At 38.8% G+C, this 19,554-nt stretch overlaps 3 protein-coding genes across 5 annotated transcripts in view; all 3 read left to right on the plus strand.

Annotated features, from left to right (window-relative positions):
* LOC126561804 (longitudinals lacking protein, isoforms J/P/Q/S/Z-like) overlaps positions 1 to 12,372 on the plus strand; it is a 76,756-nt gene extending 64,384 nt beyond the window's left edge. For 2 of the 3 annotated variants that reach the window (XM_050218129.1, XM_050218127.1), the window contains exon 7: positions 11,676 to 12,372. In XM_050218129.1, coding sequence (XP_050074086.1) covers positions 11,676 to 12,355 — 680 coding nt within the window. In that variant the 3' untranslated portion in view covers positions 12,356 to 12,372. The remainder of the gene's footprint in view (positions 1 to 11,675) is intronic. The other variant, XM_050218130.1, reaches the window with a different exon arrangement.
* LOC126563445 (longitudinals lacking protein, isoforms A/B/D/L-like) lies at positions 3,056 to 3,305 on the plus strand. The gene has a single exon (XM_050220091.1). The coding sequence runs from the start codon at positions 3,081 to 3,083 to the stop codon at positions 3,303 to 3,305; it is 225 nt and encodes a 74-aa protein (XP_050076048.1). The 5' UTR covers positions 3,056 to 3,080.
* Positions 12,373 to 18,056: 5,684 nt separating the features above from the next.
* Positions 18,057 to 19,304, plus strand: LOC126560749 (putative lysozyme-like protein). The gene has a single exon (XM_050216703.1). It carries the CDS (start codon positions 18,057 to 18,059, stop codon positions 19,302 to 19,304), a length of 1,248 nt encoding a protein of 415 aa, XP_050072660.1.
* The last annotated feature ends 250 nt before the right edge of the window (positions 19,305 to 19,554 follow it).

Here is a 19,554-nt window from a genome sequence, read left to right on the forward strand (position 1 = left end):
GTGTGGAAATATTTGGAAAACAAATATTCTCATGCTCTTGCCGCTAGTGGCGGTGTTGGCGGCGGTGCAACAGCAATGCTAGCAACAACAGAAGCAGCTTTCTATAAATGTCGACAGTGTGGCAAGTTATACCGTACCAAATATACCTGGAAGCGGCACGAACGCAAAGAGTGCGGCGTGAAGCCTCAATTCCACTGTGTACACTGTGATTTTGCAACCAAATACAAGCATAACTTAAAGACGCACAATCGTATCAAGCACGGCGGCGAGGAGGAGTGTTCACAGTCGCATAATCTTGCGTGCGATATGCAAGCGATATCCGTGGTAAACTTGACCGGTGACAGTAACCACAACGATACCGCTGGCTGCAACAATGTGCGGAGTAACGATGCTAGAAATCTTATCGGTAGCGATACAACGGTGGCCTCCATACGCATCACCGCAGCGAACGATGATAATAACATCGGTGAGCATGATGTTGATGCTACTAATGGGGTTGCCGCTAGTATTGCCGAAGATAGTGATAAAGCGATCGTTGGCAAATGCTCCGGCTATAGTACTACTACTGCACCAAAGTATACAGATAAATATAATGATGAGTATAGCGAGGAAATCGTAGCACCAACCACGTTGGCGGAAGATTGTAGTGCCTTTTGTGTCGCTAACAGCAACAATAGTTCGAAGGACAGTAATTGTTGAATTTTGTTAAAGGAATATCCCTGTGAATGTCCAGAGATTGGACCTAATTTCAGGAGATTTAGTTAAATGCTGGCCATATTGAATGGGATAAAAAGTTCAGAATTTTAGCTTTTGCAAAAAATAACTAGGATCATTCCTTTCAAGTATTTTGTTACCTATTATCAATACCTAGTGAGGTTAGTTTTTATTCTATGTTGCAATTGGTCGCATTTGTCGTATTAGTTAAGTGTTTGTTTTGTTGTTTATTTTGTATACTTTTACTATTTACACATTTGTATTTATGTGACTTTTTCGTCATATGACTTTTCATCAGATTGTCATGAAAAAGTAACTATTACTTCTTTGTGTTCCTGTGTGTTGATTTCAAATCTAAAGTTTTTTTTGTTGTGTGTGATATCTGAAGTTAATTATTAGTTTCATTGTTTTTTTTTGTTTTTTCTGATTTGAAGATTCATTGTTTGTTTTGTTATTTTTCTTCTTGCTTGAGTAGAAATTTATGTTTTTATTTTTAAAATAAATATATTTAGTTATCAATGTGTGCCAATTTTTTTACGTTACCAAAGTTTTAAGTTTTCGAGACGAGTGATCGAAAAACAGCTAAGAATTTGCTGCGTTGTCTGTAGACATTGTTATCACTGAAATGTTGGACCTATGAGTGTGCCTTTGAATTGTTTCCTAAGGTATAGTTTTGAGTTCATCATATTTTTTCAAAGTAAATTCTAAGTCAATATCAAGAGCTGATTCTAAAGAAATGGGACACGAAAGTTTAGTAAACTGCTTATACATATAAGCTCAATATGACCAAAAATGAGACGTTCTGCCAAATTAGACGATAGAAAAGTTTGTAAAAAATGAAGAAAATGAATTAATTGTGTGCGGCGCTGTATTTGTGTATTATGGAAAGGATACAACGAATAGAAAGAAAGAAAAATATTTCTCTAATGGATATGCCTATCATCTACCTTATTTGTTACCACCGGAAAGCTGCAATTGATGCGCCATTTAAAAAGCTTTTGCTATTGTTGTTACTAAATAATGTTTTATCAATTGCAGGTGATGTGTACATTATTTTGCTCAGTTTTAAGTTTAAACATTAATCTTTCTTTCCCCCTAACCTGCTTTCCTGTGCGGAAAAAGTTGTATGTATATAGTGTACTTTTATGGCTTTCTCTTTTGTACAGGCATAACATACGATGTGTAGGCATTTCCTTTTTGAACATCATATAGTAAAACACTTTGTGGGCTATTATATGAGGGAAAGCAGGTGTAACACGATGGTGCAAAATATGGATTGGTAAATCGTGCAAAGAAGCTTATTGCATTTTTTTTTGCGTTTCGGTTTTTACGGTTGTAAGGTGTTTCCTATCATCAAACTAATACTTTGTGTTGTGTATTCTCTTTTGGCCATCAATTACGGTTAATGTTTACTTGTTTTGTTATTTTTTTTGTGAGTTGCGCAAATTTATTTATAAACACATAAATTTTCATTTACTGATTGCTCCTTCTATTTTGTTTGTGTGATTGTGATGTACTTTAAATCGAGTTTGCTTTTCACATTTTCTCTATTTAATAATTTAGTTGCTAGTTTAGTTAGAACATTTTATCAGTAGCACAATATTATCCTTTTTCTAATTGATGTTTTCTTTTTTTCTTTTATTTTCTGTACGTTTTCTTGTGTTTGTGACGTTGTTTTCCAAATGTGTGTGTGTATTGTGTGTGTGTTTTTTCTTGTACTAAATGTTGTGTTGTGTTACGTTTTGTCGCCATTGTGCTCTCGGTATTCTTTCCTTGCTGGAATTACGTGCACCACGTGCCTGCCTACTTCGCCCGTTTGTGTGCGTGTGCGCGTTGACTGGAATGCTTATTAACGTATCGCGCGGTGTATGCCAACTCTTCTACTACACTCTACGCCCGTTTCGACGCCCAAACTCGTTGAATGTGCAGCGGAAGATTTAAGCATCACAAAGCTAGGTGGCTTGACCTGGGATCAGCTGGACGCGCGTCTGTCCGGGGCACTACTGACAGCGGCCGGTGCCGCAATGCCTCTCGTTGCCACACTCCGCGAGGGTAATCATCCGCTAAAATTTCCCCGTGACCACTCGGTTAGTCCGGTGAACATCAAATGCAACTTCTCACCATCGCCTTCCTCCTCGACCGGTGGTACGGGGGGCAACAACATCGGTAGCAGTAGTGGTATTAATCTGCTGAACAACAACAACAACAACACCACCACCAGCAATAACAATAATAACAATCATCATCGAAGCGCTGGTGGAAGTATTGGTGGCGAAAGCATCGGCAACAGTAGCAGCAACAACATGAATGTTTCGTCGTTGCAGTGGGGCGAGCTGTGTGGGTTCGCATGTCCCGACTGTGGCCGAATGTACAAGCTCAAGTCGTCGTTACGCAACCATCAGAAGTGGGAATGTGGCAAGGAGCCGCAGTTCCAGTGTCCTTACTGTGTGTATCGGGCGAAGCAAAAGATGCACATCGGTCGACACATGGAGCGGATGCACAAGGAGCGCTACTTCAAGGTGGAAGGCGACAAGGTGTTAGCACTAGACGACCCGACCAGCTTAGCGTTGGATCTCAATCACACGGTTTGAGTTTGAGTGCTGCGTGTGTGTGTGTGTGTATGGTGCTGCGCGATCGTGGACGGACGAACTTGTGGATGAGATGAAACCAGCAATCGCAGGACCATGTCGCCTGGAAACGTGCGACATGCAAGGTAGGAAAGCTACCCGGCACAACCATTAAACATAAGTGACAGGGTAATTAGTGACGTTTCACTCGAAACAGAAAAAAAACCGTGTGCAGCCGGGGACAGTAACAGTGAAAATAATGCCATTAACATGTTTTTTGTTTTGATTGACCAGGAAACCACATACACACACATTACTAAGCAGGATTAGAAGGCGCATTTTGTCAGGGACGAATGATGATAGTAGAATGAAGTTGAGAGCCATACATTTTTTTTACAAAAGCTTTTATTAATCAATTTACATATAGAAGACATAATTGAACTATATACATGTATGTATAATAGGTAACGACTTAGAATGCATACATAAATGTAGTCTGGCGAGATGTGGTTAGGAGATATTATTTTGCATTCATTGCCATTTGGGGAATGAAGAAAACAAAAATCGACAAAACATTCAAATAGGATTAGTAAACTGTCGACGGCCATTCCTAACAATGCTGCAGTGTGCATCTTACTATTTCAGTAGATGTGTGTCGATGTGCAATTGCACACACTGCCTAGTGTGGAATTGATGTTTGCAACTAGCCATCGTATGTAGTGGATGATAAGAACTATATTCATGAAAGACATTTCCAACAACATTACCGTTGTTCTACTCCCAAGCTAATTCTCTGTGAAAGTTGGGTTGTAGAGAACAAGTAGAAGTAGATAAGGGGTTTATCCGCTGCTATACACGATGCAATAGTGTGGCATCTTTATTGAAGAAACGCATTAGATAAACGTATAAAATTGCGTTTTTTTACATGGCTTGTTTCTTCGTCTTGCTCAAAATGCACAAATTTTTAAAACATTTATTTGTTTTATCTGTCTTCCACACAGTGCAGAGAGACATTTGAGACAAGCTAGTTAGTACACATAACTATAACAAGACTAGTTGGTAAGAGGACAAAAGAGGAGACAAATCACGGATTATATCATACAATGCGTACGGGTTAAGTAATTATAATGGAGTTTTTGTATAATAATTTACACTGTTATTATTGTGAAGAATTCTAATCTGTGTCAAAACCTAAATCATTCCATAAGCAATTTGATTGATAGAAGAGACAAAACACAAAACTCAAACAAACAAACAAACCACGAACACTCATTGTGATTAGCACAACGAATTTTCATCCGTGGGATTTTGTGTGTGTGTGTGTGCGTATTGAGGGAGCAGCAGAGTGGATAAAGAAAATGTGCGCTAAATCTAACGCAACAATTGTTGAACTATTTGCGCTATATAGCAGCACATTCTATCTTGATATAACCATTTTGGTCTTACCTTCCCTTAATGTGTAGGCTGTAACGAAGAAAGACGGTTTAGCTCAGTTTAAGTTTTCTTTAAAGTCGTGCATTATTGACATCGATCGATATGAATTTAATGTGCGAAATGGGAAAAAGATAACATAGAAAAGACACAAAAAGAGAGCATAAATAGGCGCACAGTTTGAAAGTTTCTAAAACTTGGACACACATTTCACAATTAATACATTCCTCTTTTGGTTGTTGAAAAACCTGTTCTGTTATATCTTGCACAGCAAAGTAAAGTTCCAAATTCTACGCTAACAAAACATTCGTTAGAAGATGAAAATATTTTTAATATGCTCTTGGTGCTGCGTCAGATGTGTTGAACAATACGATCGAAAGCTTACAAAATATAGTTACAAAGGAGGATTGGAATCCAGGATGTTGTTAACGGGTCTCTATAGTGTACTAAAATTTTTGCTCTGTAGGTCTCAGACCCTATAATTGATGCAGGTTAAAAAAAAAAAACATAAATTCCGTTTACATATGATATCAGTATTTAGTACTCCATGTAGATAATTTGAACGTATGTTTACATATAGTTGTGTGAATGGAAAGCAGAACATCAAACGATCAATAAATCGTTTGAAAGCGATAAAACCATACAAAACCGTTGTTTCATAAGCAATCAATTTATGAACAAACATTTCAGCTAGAGGAAATGATCTTTTACCAGAATTTATACTGAAGTTTGCATTTACAAACACTGCTTATCATAGAACACTAAAGATCCGTTAAGTGTTGATATAAATTGTTGATGTTCTTTTTTTTTTGACCGTAGGCAGGTCGCAGATTGTCCATTCCAGCACCTTCCAATATTAAGCTTTGCTGGTAACCTAAACGCACACAATATTACATGCTTAGCTACCCGATTTGGTAGTAGTTTCGTGCCTGTGCTGTGATAGGCATGTACTGATATTTAAATTGGATTTTATGAACTTGAAGTTGTCACCCATACAAACAAAACAAACAGGACTAAAACTAACAACTAGTTCGGATTCGCTGATTACAATCGCTGCTAGGTTTAATGCAATTAGAGTGGGAAAGCTTTGTTAAAAATTGTTACCGTTTTACATACTCTTTTAATGTTTACATCCTTTATTTTCGGTACGCATAGTTGACGCAAATTAGCAAACCTATACAAAACACAGGGCGAGGGAATTTAAAGTTACGAACAATTAATTTATAGTGCGATACAAGTTTTTTTTAAGTAATGAAAGAAACAACGTTTTACCTCAGTAACTATGTAATACGGAGTGAGTAAGCTTTTTATCGTCGTCTAGTTTGTTTTTTTTTTTGCGTTCAGTTTTAAAACTTTCCATCAAAACTTTATTAATTTCTGCCGATGATCGATACGGTGGCTTAGATTCATATATCTAAGTTTTTTTTCTCATGCATTTCATATTCATTTACTATAAAGAGAATACTTGTAAACGGCAAGAATTTTGATTTACAAACAGCAAACTACACAGATTGAAATATGTCGGGGAACATGTTTACGTTACAAAACTTGCTGGTATAAAAGAAAAAAGAAAAAAAAAACGCTTGAAAAAAGAAGAGTAAATCAATTAAAAACAATTTAGGAAAGTGTTAAGGAAGTTGATAATCAAAAAAAGACACAAACCTTCAAATACAAATGTGGTTATAAAGCAAGTAAGAACAAATGCGTTAGAAGCAATGGATTGGTGAAGAAAAACTAGAGTAAGGAAGAGATGGAGCGAGAGAAGAAGAAAAAAAACAATCATCTTTGTTTGTAAGTCTTTATGTATACAGATGTTTCCTACCATATGTGCCTTTCTTTTATTCGTTATTTGCATTGAATAGGTTTTATTTTTTATATAGATAATCTAACTGTTAATCTGGATGAGGGGAAAACCATGGGGCGTAAACTCTCCTTGCATAATAAGAAGATAAGAACAAAATGTATTCGCGCCAACTAAAGGCGAAGTTTGGAACATCAGTCTACGTGCCACACAGAGGATCACAATGGAGACATATTGTGATTTCAGAAAGAGCATTCTATGAAAACAGAAAACAAAACCTATTAAAAAAGGAGATTCAAATGCACCGGTAATGAGATTCCCAGACATATCTCCGCTAAAAGAAGACGAATGATATGGAACAAAAAACAAATCATGTGTAAAAAAGGGATATGTGGTGTGGTGGGTGTGTGTGTGTGTTATGAAAACGTTTCGACGCCGCGCGTGTTTCGTTTGTTTTGCCATGATATATAGTTGTGTAAATGTGTAGTTCAGCTGGAAATTTGTTCTATGTTTTGTTTACCATTCAATTTCAATTTAATTTTCAATTTTTGTTGAAACCTTTAAGACACACAGTGTACGTTAATATTCATCCCTTTTTTTCGATGGTGTTCAAATTTAATTTTCCAGTTTTGTTTGCACACTTACACAATTACCTCTCCGCCAATTATTCATCACTCAGTGAAATCGAAATAATATATCTTAGTATTAAGCAGTAACAAGATATGAAAAAAGGGCGCACAAACTGTGGAAAAGAAAAAGGAGTGTGTAGCAGGGGAAAGTGTGCGGACGGAGAGATCGTTATGATGTTACGTAGTGTTAAGTATTTTTTTGTAGGCCGTTAGATATATCGTTGCAAACAGTAACCCTCGAAGGGAGACAGATTATATCTGGAGTTAGGGGTAGAGGAATGGTGTTGATTTGTGGGTGAGGAAGCGATCATCGTAAGCTAGTTGAAATATACCAGTTCCAAGTGAACAACAGTTTCAACTTGAACCACCTCTTCCTAGCCCTGTAATGATTGGTTAGCGAACTAAACACGTATTCACGATGGGACGCTGCTTTTACAATATCGTTGCATCTATTTTGTTAAATTGTAATGATCCGTTTGCTATATACGAAACACCTCGGGATAAAGAAACGAACAACGGGAAAAGGAGGATAGCAATGAGAAAGATAACGCACAAGCGGAAGCGGATGTATGCCATACATAATTGTTTGATTGTTGTAAATAGAGTTCGCTGTTGGCTTGGCTCTCAGAGGAAAGTGATACATTTTACACCAGATGAGCAATTCAGAATCCAGAAATGAGAATGAGCACACAGGGGTTGAAGCATAAACAAGTAACACTTACACACAATTGTTTCAAATTTGCAACATAATTTTAGTCATGCAGGAAAGGGGTGAATGTAGACAAACCATCTCAGGCAGAACAAAGTAAGGAAAGGCGGGGATCGAGCTAGTGTAAAAAAAAAGTTTGCTACTCAGCAGATGGTATTCGTATAGCGTTTTTATATTAACTCCATGTGATGTACTACCTTGGCAGTTGTTCAATGCTTTTGCGCACAGATTTTGACGTTTGTTGTGTGCTGGTAATGTTTTTGTCTGTTTTTTTACGCTCTTTGGATCGTACTATTATTGCATTTGATATATTTTCGTAATGACGACAGACACAGTGAAATTGTGACGAACGTTAAAATGAGAGCAAAATATCGATGCTGGGACGCATCCCCATATGATTCTGTTGCAAGTTGCCTTCTCGCTTCAAACGATACCCTACAAATTAAACACACGCATGGAAATTTTCCTCTATCTCATCGCTTATTGTTTTTAATTTAACTGCTAAGGTGAGCTTTTCCATGTGGCGACACTCTATGGGAGCAAGTGCATTTGCTGATCCCCTCCGAAGGTGAAAGACAAATATTTAATCGCTCTGTATCACACTGAACAATGCAAACACTGAACAATGCAAAATTTGATAGGATAACACTAATTCCTACCACACCCTCCTCCCCCCCTCTCCCTCTCTCCCCCCCCACGCGAAACAAACATACACATCTGCATGAAAGTAAAATAATTCTTAAGCGATTCGTATGATGTAAAGCAATATTCATGCCTCGTCGTGCCAGACGGCAGAAGATGTTGGTGCCTACTTCATATAACTCTACCGTTTTTTCTTCTTCTAATTGATTACTTCCAATTAATGATTATCTGTTTTTTTAAACTCTTATGTACTAATGTTTCATTGTTTTAGGAACGTATTCTGAATACTCATTAATTTAACTGAACAGTGTAAGTCGGACGAGGCATGAACAATTGAACAATGAGAAACACACAAAATATGATATACAAACATCGAAAAATTTCAAATTTAATCAATAATTCTTACCAAGGTTTCCGTTTTCGACCCGAACAATTCTTCATCACACACAAGCACATATTTACCACCCTTAGGATCGATAGGAATAAAATCAGGAAGAAAGAAAAAAATAGAATAACCGACGAACACATCAAACAGCATAAAAAAGAGCCTGTTTTTAAGCATTCGCCAAGTGTAGTAGCCCTTTTCATTTATCATTCCATCACAAAGAAAACGCGTGCCGTTAAAAGACGACAAACAACGATTACGTACACGAGGGCGCGTAAATAGCCATAGTAGATAAAGTAAAAGCCACAGTGAAAAAAAAAAATGAACACACGGATCATTTGGGATCGTTGAGCAGCAACCGATCGTAAGCACGGTTGCATGTTTTTTTTTTTAATATTAATTGTAATACATCATTACCATTTTTAATCGTAAGTTGTTTTATGCATTATAAAAATATTAAAGTAAAATAAAAAAACATTCGATGTGATGTATAAATTTCATATGTTTAAATAAAAGTATCTTTACAGGTTGGCCCCTTCCGGATTGGGAAAGAAAGTTCCTGCAGATGGGTGATGTGAGAAATAAATTTAACTGTGACCATCGACTGCAAACAATCTTTATGAAGACAGACACAAAAAAGAAATCACTATCAGACGCACACTTACTCCAATCTTGTGAATCTTTTCAACCGCAACTCCCTTCCATCCTCCCTTTTCCAATTTTCCGATCGTTATTCTTCTTTTTTCATCAGCAAAAATGTAGAGCAAGGCACTGTTATTAATTCCTTTTATTAACATATTTCTTTTCTTTCTTTTCAGGTACGGATGCGGGCGGATAATATGACTAATATACCAGTCAACAGGGGTCTGAAATTCAGAACAGACGACGATATGTGGCACCTGCGGGAAAGAATAATTGGTCTAAATTTGTGGTGGCAAAGCAAGGTTTCCCCTTTCTTCTGTTTCATCAATGTCAATCATATGAGGATAACAGCAACAGTATTGCGAACGAAAAGAAAAACTGGGTGAACTCTGGATTCGAAGGAGTGTCCCTGGCGATCGTTCCATTCTGTTGTTACTAGCCTTCATAGCTTGATTGACGATGAACAGCCAAACAGAGGAAACAAGCATAGTGAAGTACTTGGTTTCGTGATTCTTTAGCCAATCACCGGATGCTGCTCACAGTACCAATCATTCAATCCTAGCCGAATTCGGAGAGTGGATTGTTGTTCTGCGACTAAATTCGTTTCTTACGTATACGAATGATACTTTTGAAGGTAAACGGAACATTTGTATGTACACACGATGCTGTCGATCGGAGCCGGAATAATGACCTTTAACACAAGCTCCTCCACTCCACTGGCTTATGAATTAACTCAACAACACTATACTAGAAAGTGGTGGTGTAATCTACTCTCAAAAGGTGGCTGAAATTAACACATGTCTAGTAGAATTTGCTCTGATGCCGATACGATGCTCTAACAATCAGTAGAATAATAATAAAAAAAAGCACACACACATCGTAGGTTCCTCCATTTGTTGTTGATTCAGCAAGAAACTTGGGAATTCTCACGGTGGTCTACTACACTGCTTCACTGGAACGATTTGTTGTACTAACACACCCATCCCTGGTATATGATGTGTATGTGTGTAGAAATATAACTAAATTATTTAAATAATGAAAACGACTAAAAAAATATATTAGTACACTAATAACGCAATGAAAAGCAAAAACTTGTGAAAACAAAATCAATTTCAAACAATTTTACAAATTGTTTGTTTGTTCGAAAAAATTTGGTTCATTTTCAACGCAGCAGTTTACCCAATTCGAAGCTACGGTTGCGTATGTTACTCCAGTTGCTTTCTTTCTCCCATGCGCTTGATACGAAAAGGGTCAACAATTCAGTTTGGAAAGGAATTTATTTAACATCTCGGCGTTTTGAAAGGGACAACTACGTTATCCGGGTTTATTACATTACGGGGAATTTTGTGTTTTTTTTACTATTCATCTATCTGTTTCATCTTTGCACATCTCTTTATGTTTTTCTGTGTGTGTTTGTTTATTTTTTTTTCTGTCTACAACAATTAACGTTTTGAGTGTTGTCATTAATTAATTATGTTTTGTTTTGTTTGGTATATCGATCAATTGTTACAGTAAGATGTCTTTTGGTAAAATTGTTTACAACCCCATGTGATAAAACCCTCCTCATGTTTATTAGCTTATGTTTTCTGTCTTTTGTGCAGAGTTTAGTAATTTAAGTGAATGCGAACTAATTATATATTATAAGTAGCAAACATCTTGATACAACGTAGTACTTATTGGCACTAACGGTAACTAACCATAACATTTTCTCTCTCTTTCTATTTCTCTTTCTCTCTTTCTATCCGCTCTACCGCACCGTGTATACGCCGGTGGACATATCTTCGATTTTGTATGAAATAACATTAACATGTACCTAATGGCTCCTTCACGATATGTGGACACGACGAATCACATCAACGAAACTATCAAATTTAAATAACCACAACATAATTTACTATTGCTATGAAACACACATACGCGCGCGCGTGTCCGAACACGCCCACAAACACCTACAACTAACAACCGAATCACTAATCCGTGTTAAAATGGTTATGATTAATTACTATCTACAATTTAACATGCACTTACGATGCGTTTGAATGCGACTGCATTGCTGCCCCCGTCGGTCATCGTGTCTCCTTCTTATCCTTACCAATCTCTCGATTATGTTATTGTGCGCGTGTGTGTGTGTGTGTTTTGGTACGTATTAAATCAGAAGACCCAGAGGACAGTAGCTCACTTGGTGGTGGTATTACCAAAATCAAATTGGAAAACTTCTGGCATGACAATGATCTGATTGCGTTTGCCGAACCAGTGCCGAACCACACGACAGCGGGAACGATCGTATCGCAAACAAAGTTGCAACGAAACATAACCACCAACGCCACCACTATCCCGGCCTGGCGCTGCAAGACATCAAAGTCCACCTCGAAAATAGCGCTAGCGCCAATGGTAACTACGGTCGGCCGCATGATGGTGGCCAAAAAGTCGTCTCCGTCGGGTGGTGGAGGCAGTATGGTGGCCATCATGAAACCGCTTAAAACTACCGGCAATGGCAATGTGATCCTCACGTCTGCTGGGTCGCTTATGGCCACCACGATGACGACAGGTGGTACGGGAGGCGGTGGCGGCGCTAGCAGCAACGGTAGCAGTGCTAGCTCGATCGGTAGCCGCAAGGAGGAGAAGATCATGTTCCAGCACGAGAACGATGCAAAGCCGTGGAAGTGTAAGAGCTGCGGCCGTAACTACAAATGGAAAAACAGCCTCAAGTGTCACATCAAGAACGAATGCGGCGTGCCGCCGAAGTACTTCTGCGAGCGCATGTGTGGCTACAAGACGCATATACACAGCAACCTGAAACGCCATCTGAATTCCAAGTTCTGCAAGCCCAACTGAGAGCTGGTGCTGGCGGCGGCCACGACGACGACGTCAGCTACTGCAGCACGGTCCTACGGATCCGGTGCTGTCGTTGCTGCCACATCGTCGTCTACGTCGACGTCCTCTTCTTCGTCCTCTGTCTCCTCATTTGCTCCCGCTTCTTCGTCCACCTTTATCAGTGCCTCTGGTACCACCACCACGGCCGAAGTTACGCTTGCCTCGTCACTTGCGATGGCTTCTTCTTCCGGTGCTAGAACAGCTATCCTTGTTGCTCCCGCTGCCATAACGGAAGTGGAGGTTGAAACGGAAGATAATGATGAAACACAACCGAGAAAACGGTTGTCCCGGCGACGCATTCGTCGTGTAGTTGCGGGCACCGGCATTGGTGGGGGCCAACGTGCACACATAATTTACTATTGAAAGATTACAGATTGATGCAAAATTTTTTTGGGCTTACATTGCACACAGTCACGTGAAACATTCTAAAATAGCCGGTTATTACAAATGTTCTGCGTAAATGGGTGAGATGTGTGTTTGCTATGCCACACGATCGTAAATGTTTATCTAAACAAAAACAGAAAAAAAGGAAACCCACAATTCAGACACACATTCATTCACAGAAAGACAAAAAAATTAGAATGTTTAGTTTTATGAAAATAATCTGGATTATACATCTTTTTCCTGATTTAATTTATTCCACAATGACCCAATTTGCGGGCGATGCAAGAGAACCGGAGGACAAAAGATGGAAGACGCGATTGATTAGCATTATTTAAGTATATTTAATTTAGCTGAATATTTTCATCCTATTTATTCTACTGACTAATATTTGTAAACGCAGCAAGATTTTCGAAGTTCTACATGAATTTTGGGCGCGAAGAGTCCAGGGACAAACACAGCAACAAAGCGAATCATGTGCTGATGCTTTGTGTGTCTAGCATTGGTTTTAGTTTGCTTATTTATTTCAAATGTATTTGTCCCGTTAATATCAGAAACATACTTTCGTTGTTACACATTGCTTCACGCAGACTCTAGTTCGAATGTGTTAAACAAAAATGGGGAAAAAGGGACAAATAAAACTTGCTCAATCCGATTGAATTGGATTTGTTTTTTTTTTAATTTTAGTTCTTTTACAACTGGGATAATTTAATTGTATTGAAAATAGTATTTAAACAACCATATATTTGCTGCACACGAATTCCTTACTTAACGGTATAGAAGTAACATACATTCTAGGTTGGATAAATGTGGCATCATACATCAATTCCCTGCCCCATTCCCCAATGGCAATACAGAGATGATTCCAGACAATTTTTTTTAGAAAATAAGATGTAAGGGGAGAGCGCTGGCTCACAACATTCCATATGTGGGTATGTGCTGCAGGATGTAAGTTGACTCGGGTGTTAGAATGTGCAATTAGAGCCGTTTCATGAAAATTTAAATGAAACACTTTCGTAGAACATGTTGCCATATACGGTTTGCCATTACTCGAAGACTTGCTTTGCAGAATCACAACAAAAACAAATATTGCATACAAAGAACAAACCAAAAGAGGGATCTGTTTTTTCCCAGTTTCCAGATAGTGCCATACTCTGGGTGGGTGCGTATGTGCGCGCGTGACTGTAGTCAAAAATTAAAGAAGTTTAGTTTATGCTTATATACACCCCATAATATGAGAAATATTTTGTTTAAGCAGGAAAAAAATTGATTCAGGGCTGGACAAGGTTGCTAACTACAAATGCTAAAACAGTTTTATTAACTTATCTAGTCGGATGTACTTAATTATTATGTATGTTTTATTTTTTTAACAATAGCACTAGTAGGTCAGTTTTTAAAGTTAAGTTATGTATTCTTCGCGCCCAGTTATTATTTTTTTATATTTTTGTTGAACGTATGCTTATAGGTACTTATAGGAACTTTCCATTCGATTAAGATTCGGCACATTCCAGTACTTGCAGCATTTACCGAAACAGCAGTGTAAATATCTGCGTGCGCAGTAAACAACGTTGTAAATCACACAGACACACACACACACACGTTCCAACTTGATTCCATTTCGCCATATGAAGTGGCATACAATGTATTATAGTGTGTAAGAATATACAGCAAAGCACACCCCCAAAAATGAGCCCGTTTAACAAAATCTAACAATAGTACGCGATAAAAGTATGAAACAACAATACCAGGCAAAAAAAAAAGGTATGACAAGCAACAAAAACACATAAACATCGGAAAGTAAAACTAAATTGATTGCTATTTGAACAATATGTTCAATGTGTTTGTAGTTGTGGAAATGATGATAGTATGGCGATTGGAGAGATAAAGGAAAAAGAGTTTATTGCTGAGTAAAGGAAAACAAATATGACATAGGTAAAATAGGTAAAATTAGGAACACGTCAATATTTCTTTTCCGTAACACACACACACACTTTGAAACCAAGGGCAGCGATTGTTTGGGATAAAGCAAGATAAGATACATTTCAGCTAAATGAAACATTATTTTATGAATAATTGAACATATACAATACACAGGCACACAGGGGAGATGATATGTAGTCACATCATAAACAAGCGAGTAAAAAAAGACAAAACAGACAAGCTTAGATATCAACGTTTCCACAGCAATGGGAAAGCATTCCGTACACCACTTGTACATCACACACACACAGACTACAACAAAGCAAAAGGTAATATTAAATGGTTAAACTACACTTATATTGTAATAAGATCTATTTATCAGCTGCCTGGTGAAAAAAATGAGCAAGCAAAAAGAAAAGAAAAAATGAAGATAAAAAAAAGATGGGGGGTGAGCAATAAAATGGCTGGCATTGTGTAGTGTAAAACAGCAAGCAGCAAGAAAAAAAGCAGCGAAAAATCATGTTCAGTTTGCTGAAGTTAAAGAAAAATAGAACTGATATAGAACGGTAACTGTGCGGTGCGAATGATATAAAAACAAATAAAGTAAAGCACAGTGCAGTGTTTGCATTTCATTTTGCGCAAATAAGCAACGGTCTTCTGTAATGATTACAAGTACTGTCTGCGGGTTTAGAGGTTGTATTATTACTTTATAATCTGGGAAAGTGGTGGAATGCGGTAACAAGCGGTAACAAACCAAATACTGTAACGGACGAAAGCCTTGTTGTGTAGTAGCCCGTTGTCATAAAAAAGAATATTGTGTACAGTGATAATTATTATTTATGATTTTATTAACATGTTTCATTTTCTTTTTAGGTCACCAAAGGTGTCACCGGTTGGACCTCGATGCCGGCAGTGGCTGTGTGGAGCAGTGGATTTTTGTTTGTTTCAATATATTTAACAACGCATGCTGTTACCCGTTTGGATAAATGCTAAGCAATGAGAGGGAGAGTGTGCAATGAACGTACCCTAAGCGTGTTATAGAGAAAAGGAAAAAAAAAGGCATTGGCAGGCATTGAAGTCGTTAGTTAGCAGATACTTGTACATTGAAAAAAGGTCCACAGCGAGTTTTTTTTTAATGTGGGTACTGTATCGTTATATATTGGTTGTGTAGAATTCCTAAATAAAAATGCATCTTCCCTGTTTTGTTCTTATTTTATACTATTCACACCCCCCGGTACACACACGATCGTTTAATGAAGGTTGCGAAAACTTACTTACGAATGATTTTTAGATAACTTTTAGCTACGACAAAGAAAAAGCTACAGAAGCAAAGTTTAGATTTTAACTTTACATTTCAAAAGGCGAGAAAAAACATTATAAGTAATCTACAATTGAACGTTCAAACAAAAGTGTAAACCTTTCAAAACGATCAAAATCAGCGTATCGATGGTAGGAACTGAAACGTAAAACTTAATGCGTCCGTAAAGGCATTCTGTCGTTGTGGTTAGGAAATATTTTTGTTAAATCACGTTTAATAATGTTTCTCGATACGTTGGAAACAATTTTTTTATTGTATTTTTTCTGAATGACGACGAAAACGAACGTTAAATCGTTCGTAACAACAAGCGCGCGCTTCTCTTTTGTTTACACCTTTTCTTTATCCTAGCTTTATGGGGGCCAAACATTAGCAATTGAAAGATGCTGCTAAAAGATTATAACCTTAGACAATGTTGCAAACAAAACAAAACATTCCATTCACCCTCTGCTATTATCATTGTTAAATCACAACCAAACAACCGCACACACACATATGTTCTATCTTTTATCTCTTTTTTTGTTGTTGTCTCCTATGCAAATCATACATTTCTGCTCTCTAATGCAATTTAATGCAACTATAATGGTGGTGGCAAGATGTGGTTTTATTTATATTACTATCCAATATAACTTTACCTGTTTTTGTTTTGTTGTTCCTCTGTTTCGTGCTGGCCAAAGTTCAATGTATACCGATAAGTTTTTTTTTGTTTATGTGTTTTCCTACTATCTTAAAATCTCAGTTTCGTTTATTTTTTCGTTCCGTTCTCCTTCGTTATTATCTGCTATAAATGTATTTCTTTGTTTGTGTTTTATATGTGTATGTGTCTGTATCTGTGTGCGCGTGTGTGTGTGTGTGTGGGAGGGTTCATGGCAAGGCAAGGGCGCGCGAGGTATTAGGGGAACGGAAAGCGCTTTGGAAATGCTTGTTTTTTACACCAAATTTTTGGACCTTTTAGAAATTTGGAAAAAATCAAATCTAATAGGGATGTATTCGAGCGTCGTGCACTACATTGAGTGGGCGGGATCGCACGCCCCCCGGGCAAACACAACATTATCGTGGCTATGTGTTAACAACTTGTTCATTAATTTGCTATATACCTCCGTTGCTCCTTAGACATTACAAGCACCCGAAGCATAACGAACTTATTTCACCTTCTCGGTTGCATTTAGCAGCGCAACTTGGTCTGCACACGGAGGCGTATACATGCACACATTACTATTTGTAGAGTATAGATACGATAACAGGATAAGCTGCACATCCTAACATCAGGTGATCGTACTCAACGTACTCTGGTAAACACAGTGGAAAATGTTTAAAAATGAAAGCCAAATATCTGGGAGTAACTGCTACGAAATTAATTTTTCTAAATTTGTTATACCATCAGTAAGCGAGTACGTGAATTTTAACTAAAAAAATGCGCTGTGTGCATATATACTTCTTTGATGTGTGCTTATTTGTTAGTATGTTTTTCTTCCTTGGTTTTGCTAATCACATGTATCTATGAGTTCATTAAAAAAGGCTGTAAGCTTCAGGGAAATTTAATAATAGTAATCTGAAAGTTACGCTAAACGTGGCTTATCTTAAAGACGCGATCGCGTTAAGATTTTATCTCTGACTTTACTGCTTCTCTTGTTGATACAGAAGGAGTACATTGGAATACATACTAATAATATAGTTATACATATATTAACTAAATTTTTCGTTTTTCAAGATGCCACACATACACACAAAGCACTAAAATGACGAGGAAGTAACTAATTGAACAGTGAAATTTATATTGCTTTTAGGTTTTTTGATGTTGTGATCAAGCAAATCATGTTTAAGCTGGTAAAGATCATGTGTGTTGACAATAAATATGCAAGCAAGGCACATTGAACAGAAGACACTCAGATATAGAGGAAGAGATAAATCAATTCAATTATTCGTTTGGTTATTACACAAACACTCAAAACACCAATCAAAAGTCAAATATTAATTTATTGTTTGTATTGCCAAATTGCCACTACCACTGGGAAAGGGATATGCAAATGTTAAACGTCGGTAGACATGTTGAATTTAAACCATAACTCTACTTGTTCAGTTTCTGTACCCGTAGGTGAAGCGAGCGACACCGATGGAGGAGGCCCATTAGTAGTTGGCGGCATTGCACGAGCACCGGAAGAAGTTGATATCGTAAACGAGCCCGATAATGAAGGAGGGAATGGTGGTGGTGTTGCTGCTGCTGCCGCTGTTGCCGCCGCTGCCACTGCATTAGCCATCACTACTACTACGACAACATCCGACCACGTCGGCAGTAGTAGCAGTAGTACCGTAAACATCAGTGGTGGCTCCCTACCTAACAGTGGTACGGTGGCGCCAGGCAATAGTTTTGAGAGCAAAAGTGGCCCAATGCAGCCGACTGGTGGTGGTGGGTGCTGCAATAGTAGTAGCGCAAGTAGTAGTAGCAGCAGCAGCAGCAGTAGTAGTAGCAACAGCAGTGTTGGCGGTGTTAGCGGAGGCACCACCGATAGTAATGCTGCAGCAGCAGCAATAGCGCTGGCACTGAACCAGCAGCAGACTAACATATCGGTTGGATCGTCGGCTGCGGCAGCTGCAGCAGCAGTGGTAGCCTTCGTTGGTGGACCATTGATGGCCGAATACATCAAAAGCGATGTAGGTGTGCCGTTTCCCTTAGCTGCTACACAACCTTCACCACCACCGTTGGGTAGCAGTAGTGTAACCGGAGGTGGTGGTGGAGGAAGTGGAGGAGAAGGACCTTCCCATAAACAGCAGCTAGTGGCATCGCTGAAGCTACAATCTCAAACCTCCCAACCGTTATCGATGCAGCATCAGCCGCAACCACAACCCCAGTCGGCACCGTTGCCGTTACTCTCACCGAAATCGCCACCGATCGATGAGCAGCCGTGCGATCTGCGAATGTTAACGCCCGCTACCTACTTGCGCGAATTTGCCAGCAGCGTCAAACCCGAATCGTTTGCGGCCGCCGCAGCGACTGCAATAAAGTTGGCCGCCTCGGCAAACACGGGGAGTGCGAGTACGGCGGCTGCGCTGCCTATGCCCATGTTTAAGGGCATGACGACGCCCCCGCCCCCGATGGCAGTGCCTTCGCCGATCGTCGGCGGTACCTATTCCTGTACCAGGTGTGGCAACTCGTACGCCCGGCCGCACAGCCTCAACCGGCACATCCGCTTCGAGTGTGGGGTCGAGCCGAAGTTCGAATGTCCGGTGTGTCACAAAAAATCGAAGCACAAGCACAACCTTGTGCTGCATATGCGCACACATCAGCATCGATGATTGAGCGTTGTTGTGATATGGCCGTTCGTTCTGGTTTGAGTTGCGTTGTGCAGAATCTTAGATCCATCACCCTTACCACCACCACCACCACCACCACCACCACATCTCTTAACTGTTTTGAGGTTTGATCGTTTGACACGAAAAGCCGCCGCGCGAATCGTAGCTGCTGCTATTCCCATATATATCTGTAGGAAAACGTGGTGCAGAGCAGAAGAAGCGTAGAAGCGAAAGCGCTTAGCGTTGTGTAGAA

This window comes from Anopheles maculipalpis, chromosome 3RL (genome assembly GCF_943734695.1).
Source record: "Anopheles maculipalpis chromosome 3RL, idAnoMacuDA_375_x, whole genome shotgun sequence".
Lineage (NCBI taxonomy): Eukaryota > Metazoa > Arthropoda > Insecta > Diptera > Culicidae > Anopheles > Anopheles maculipalpis.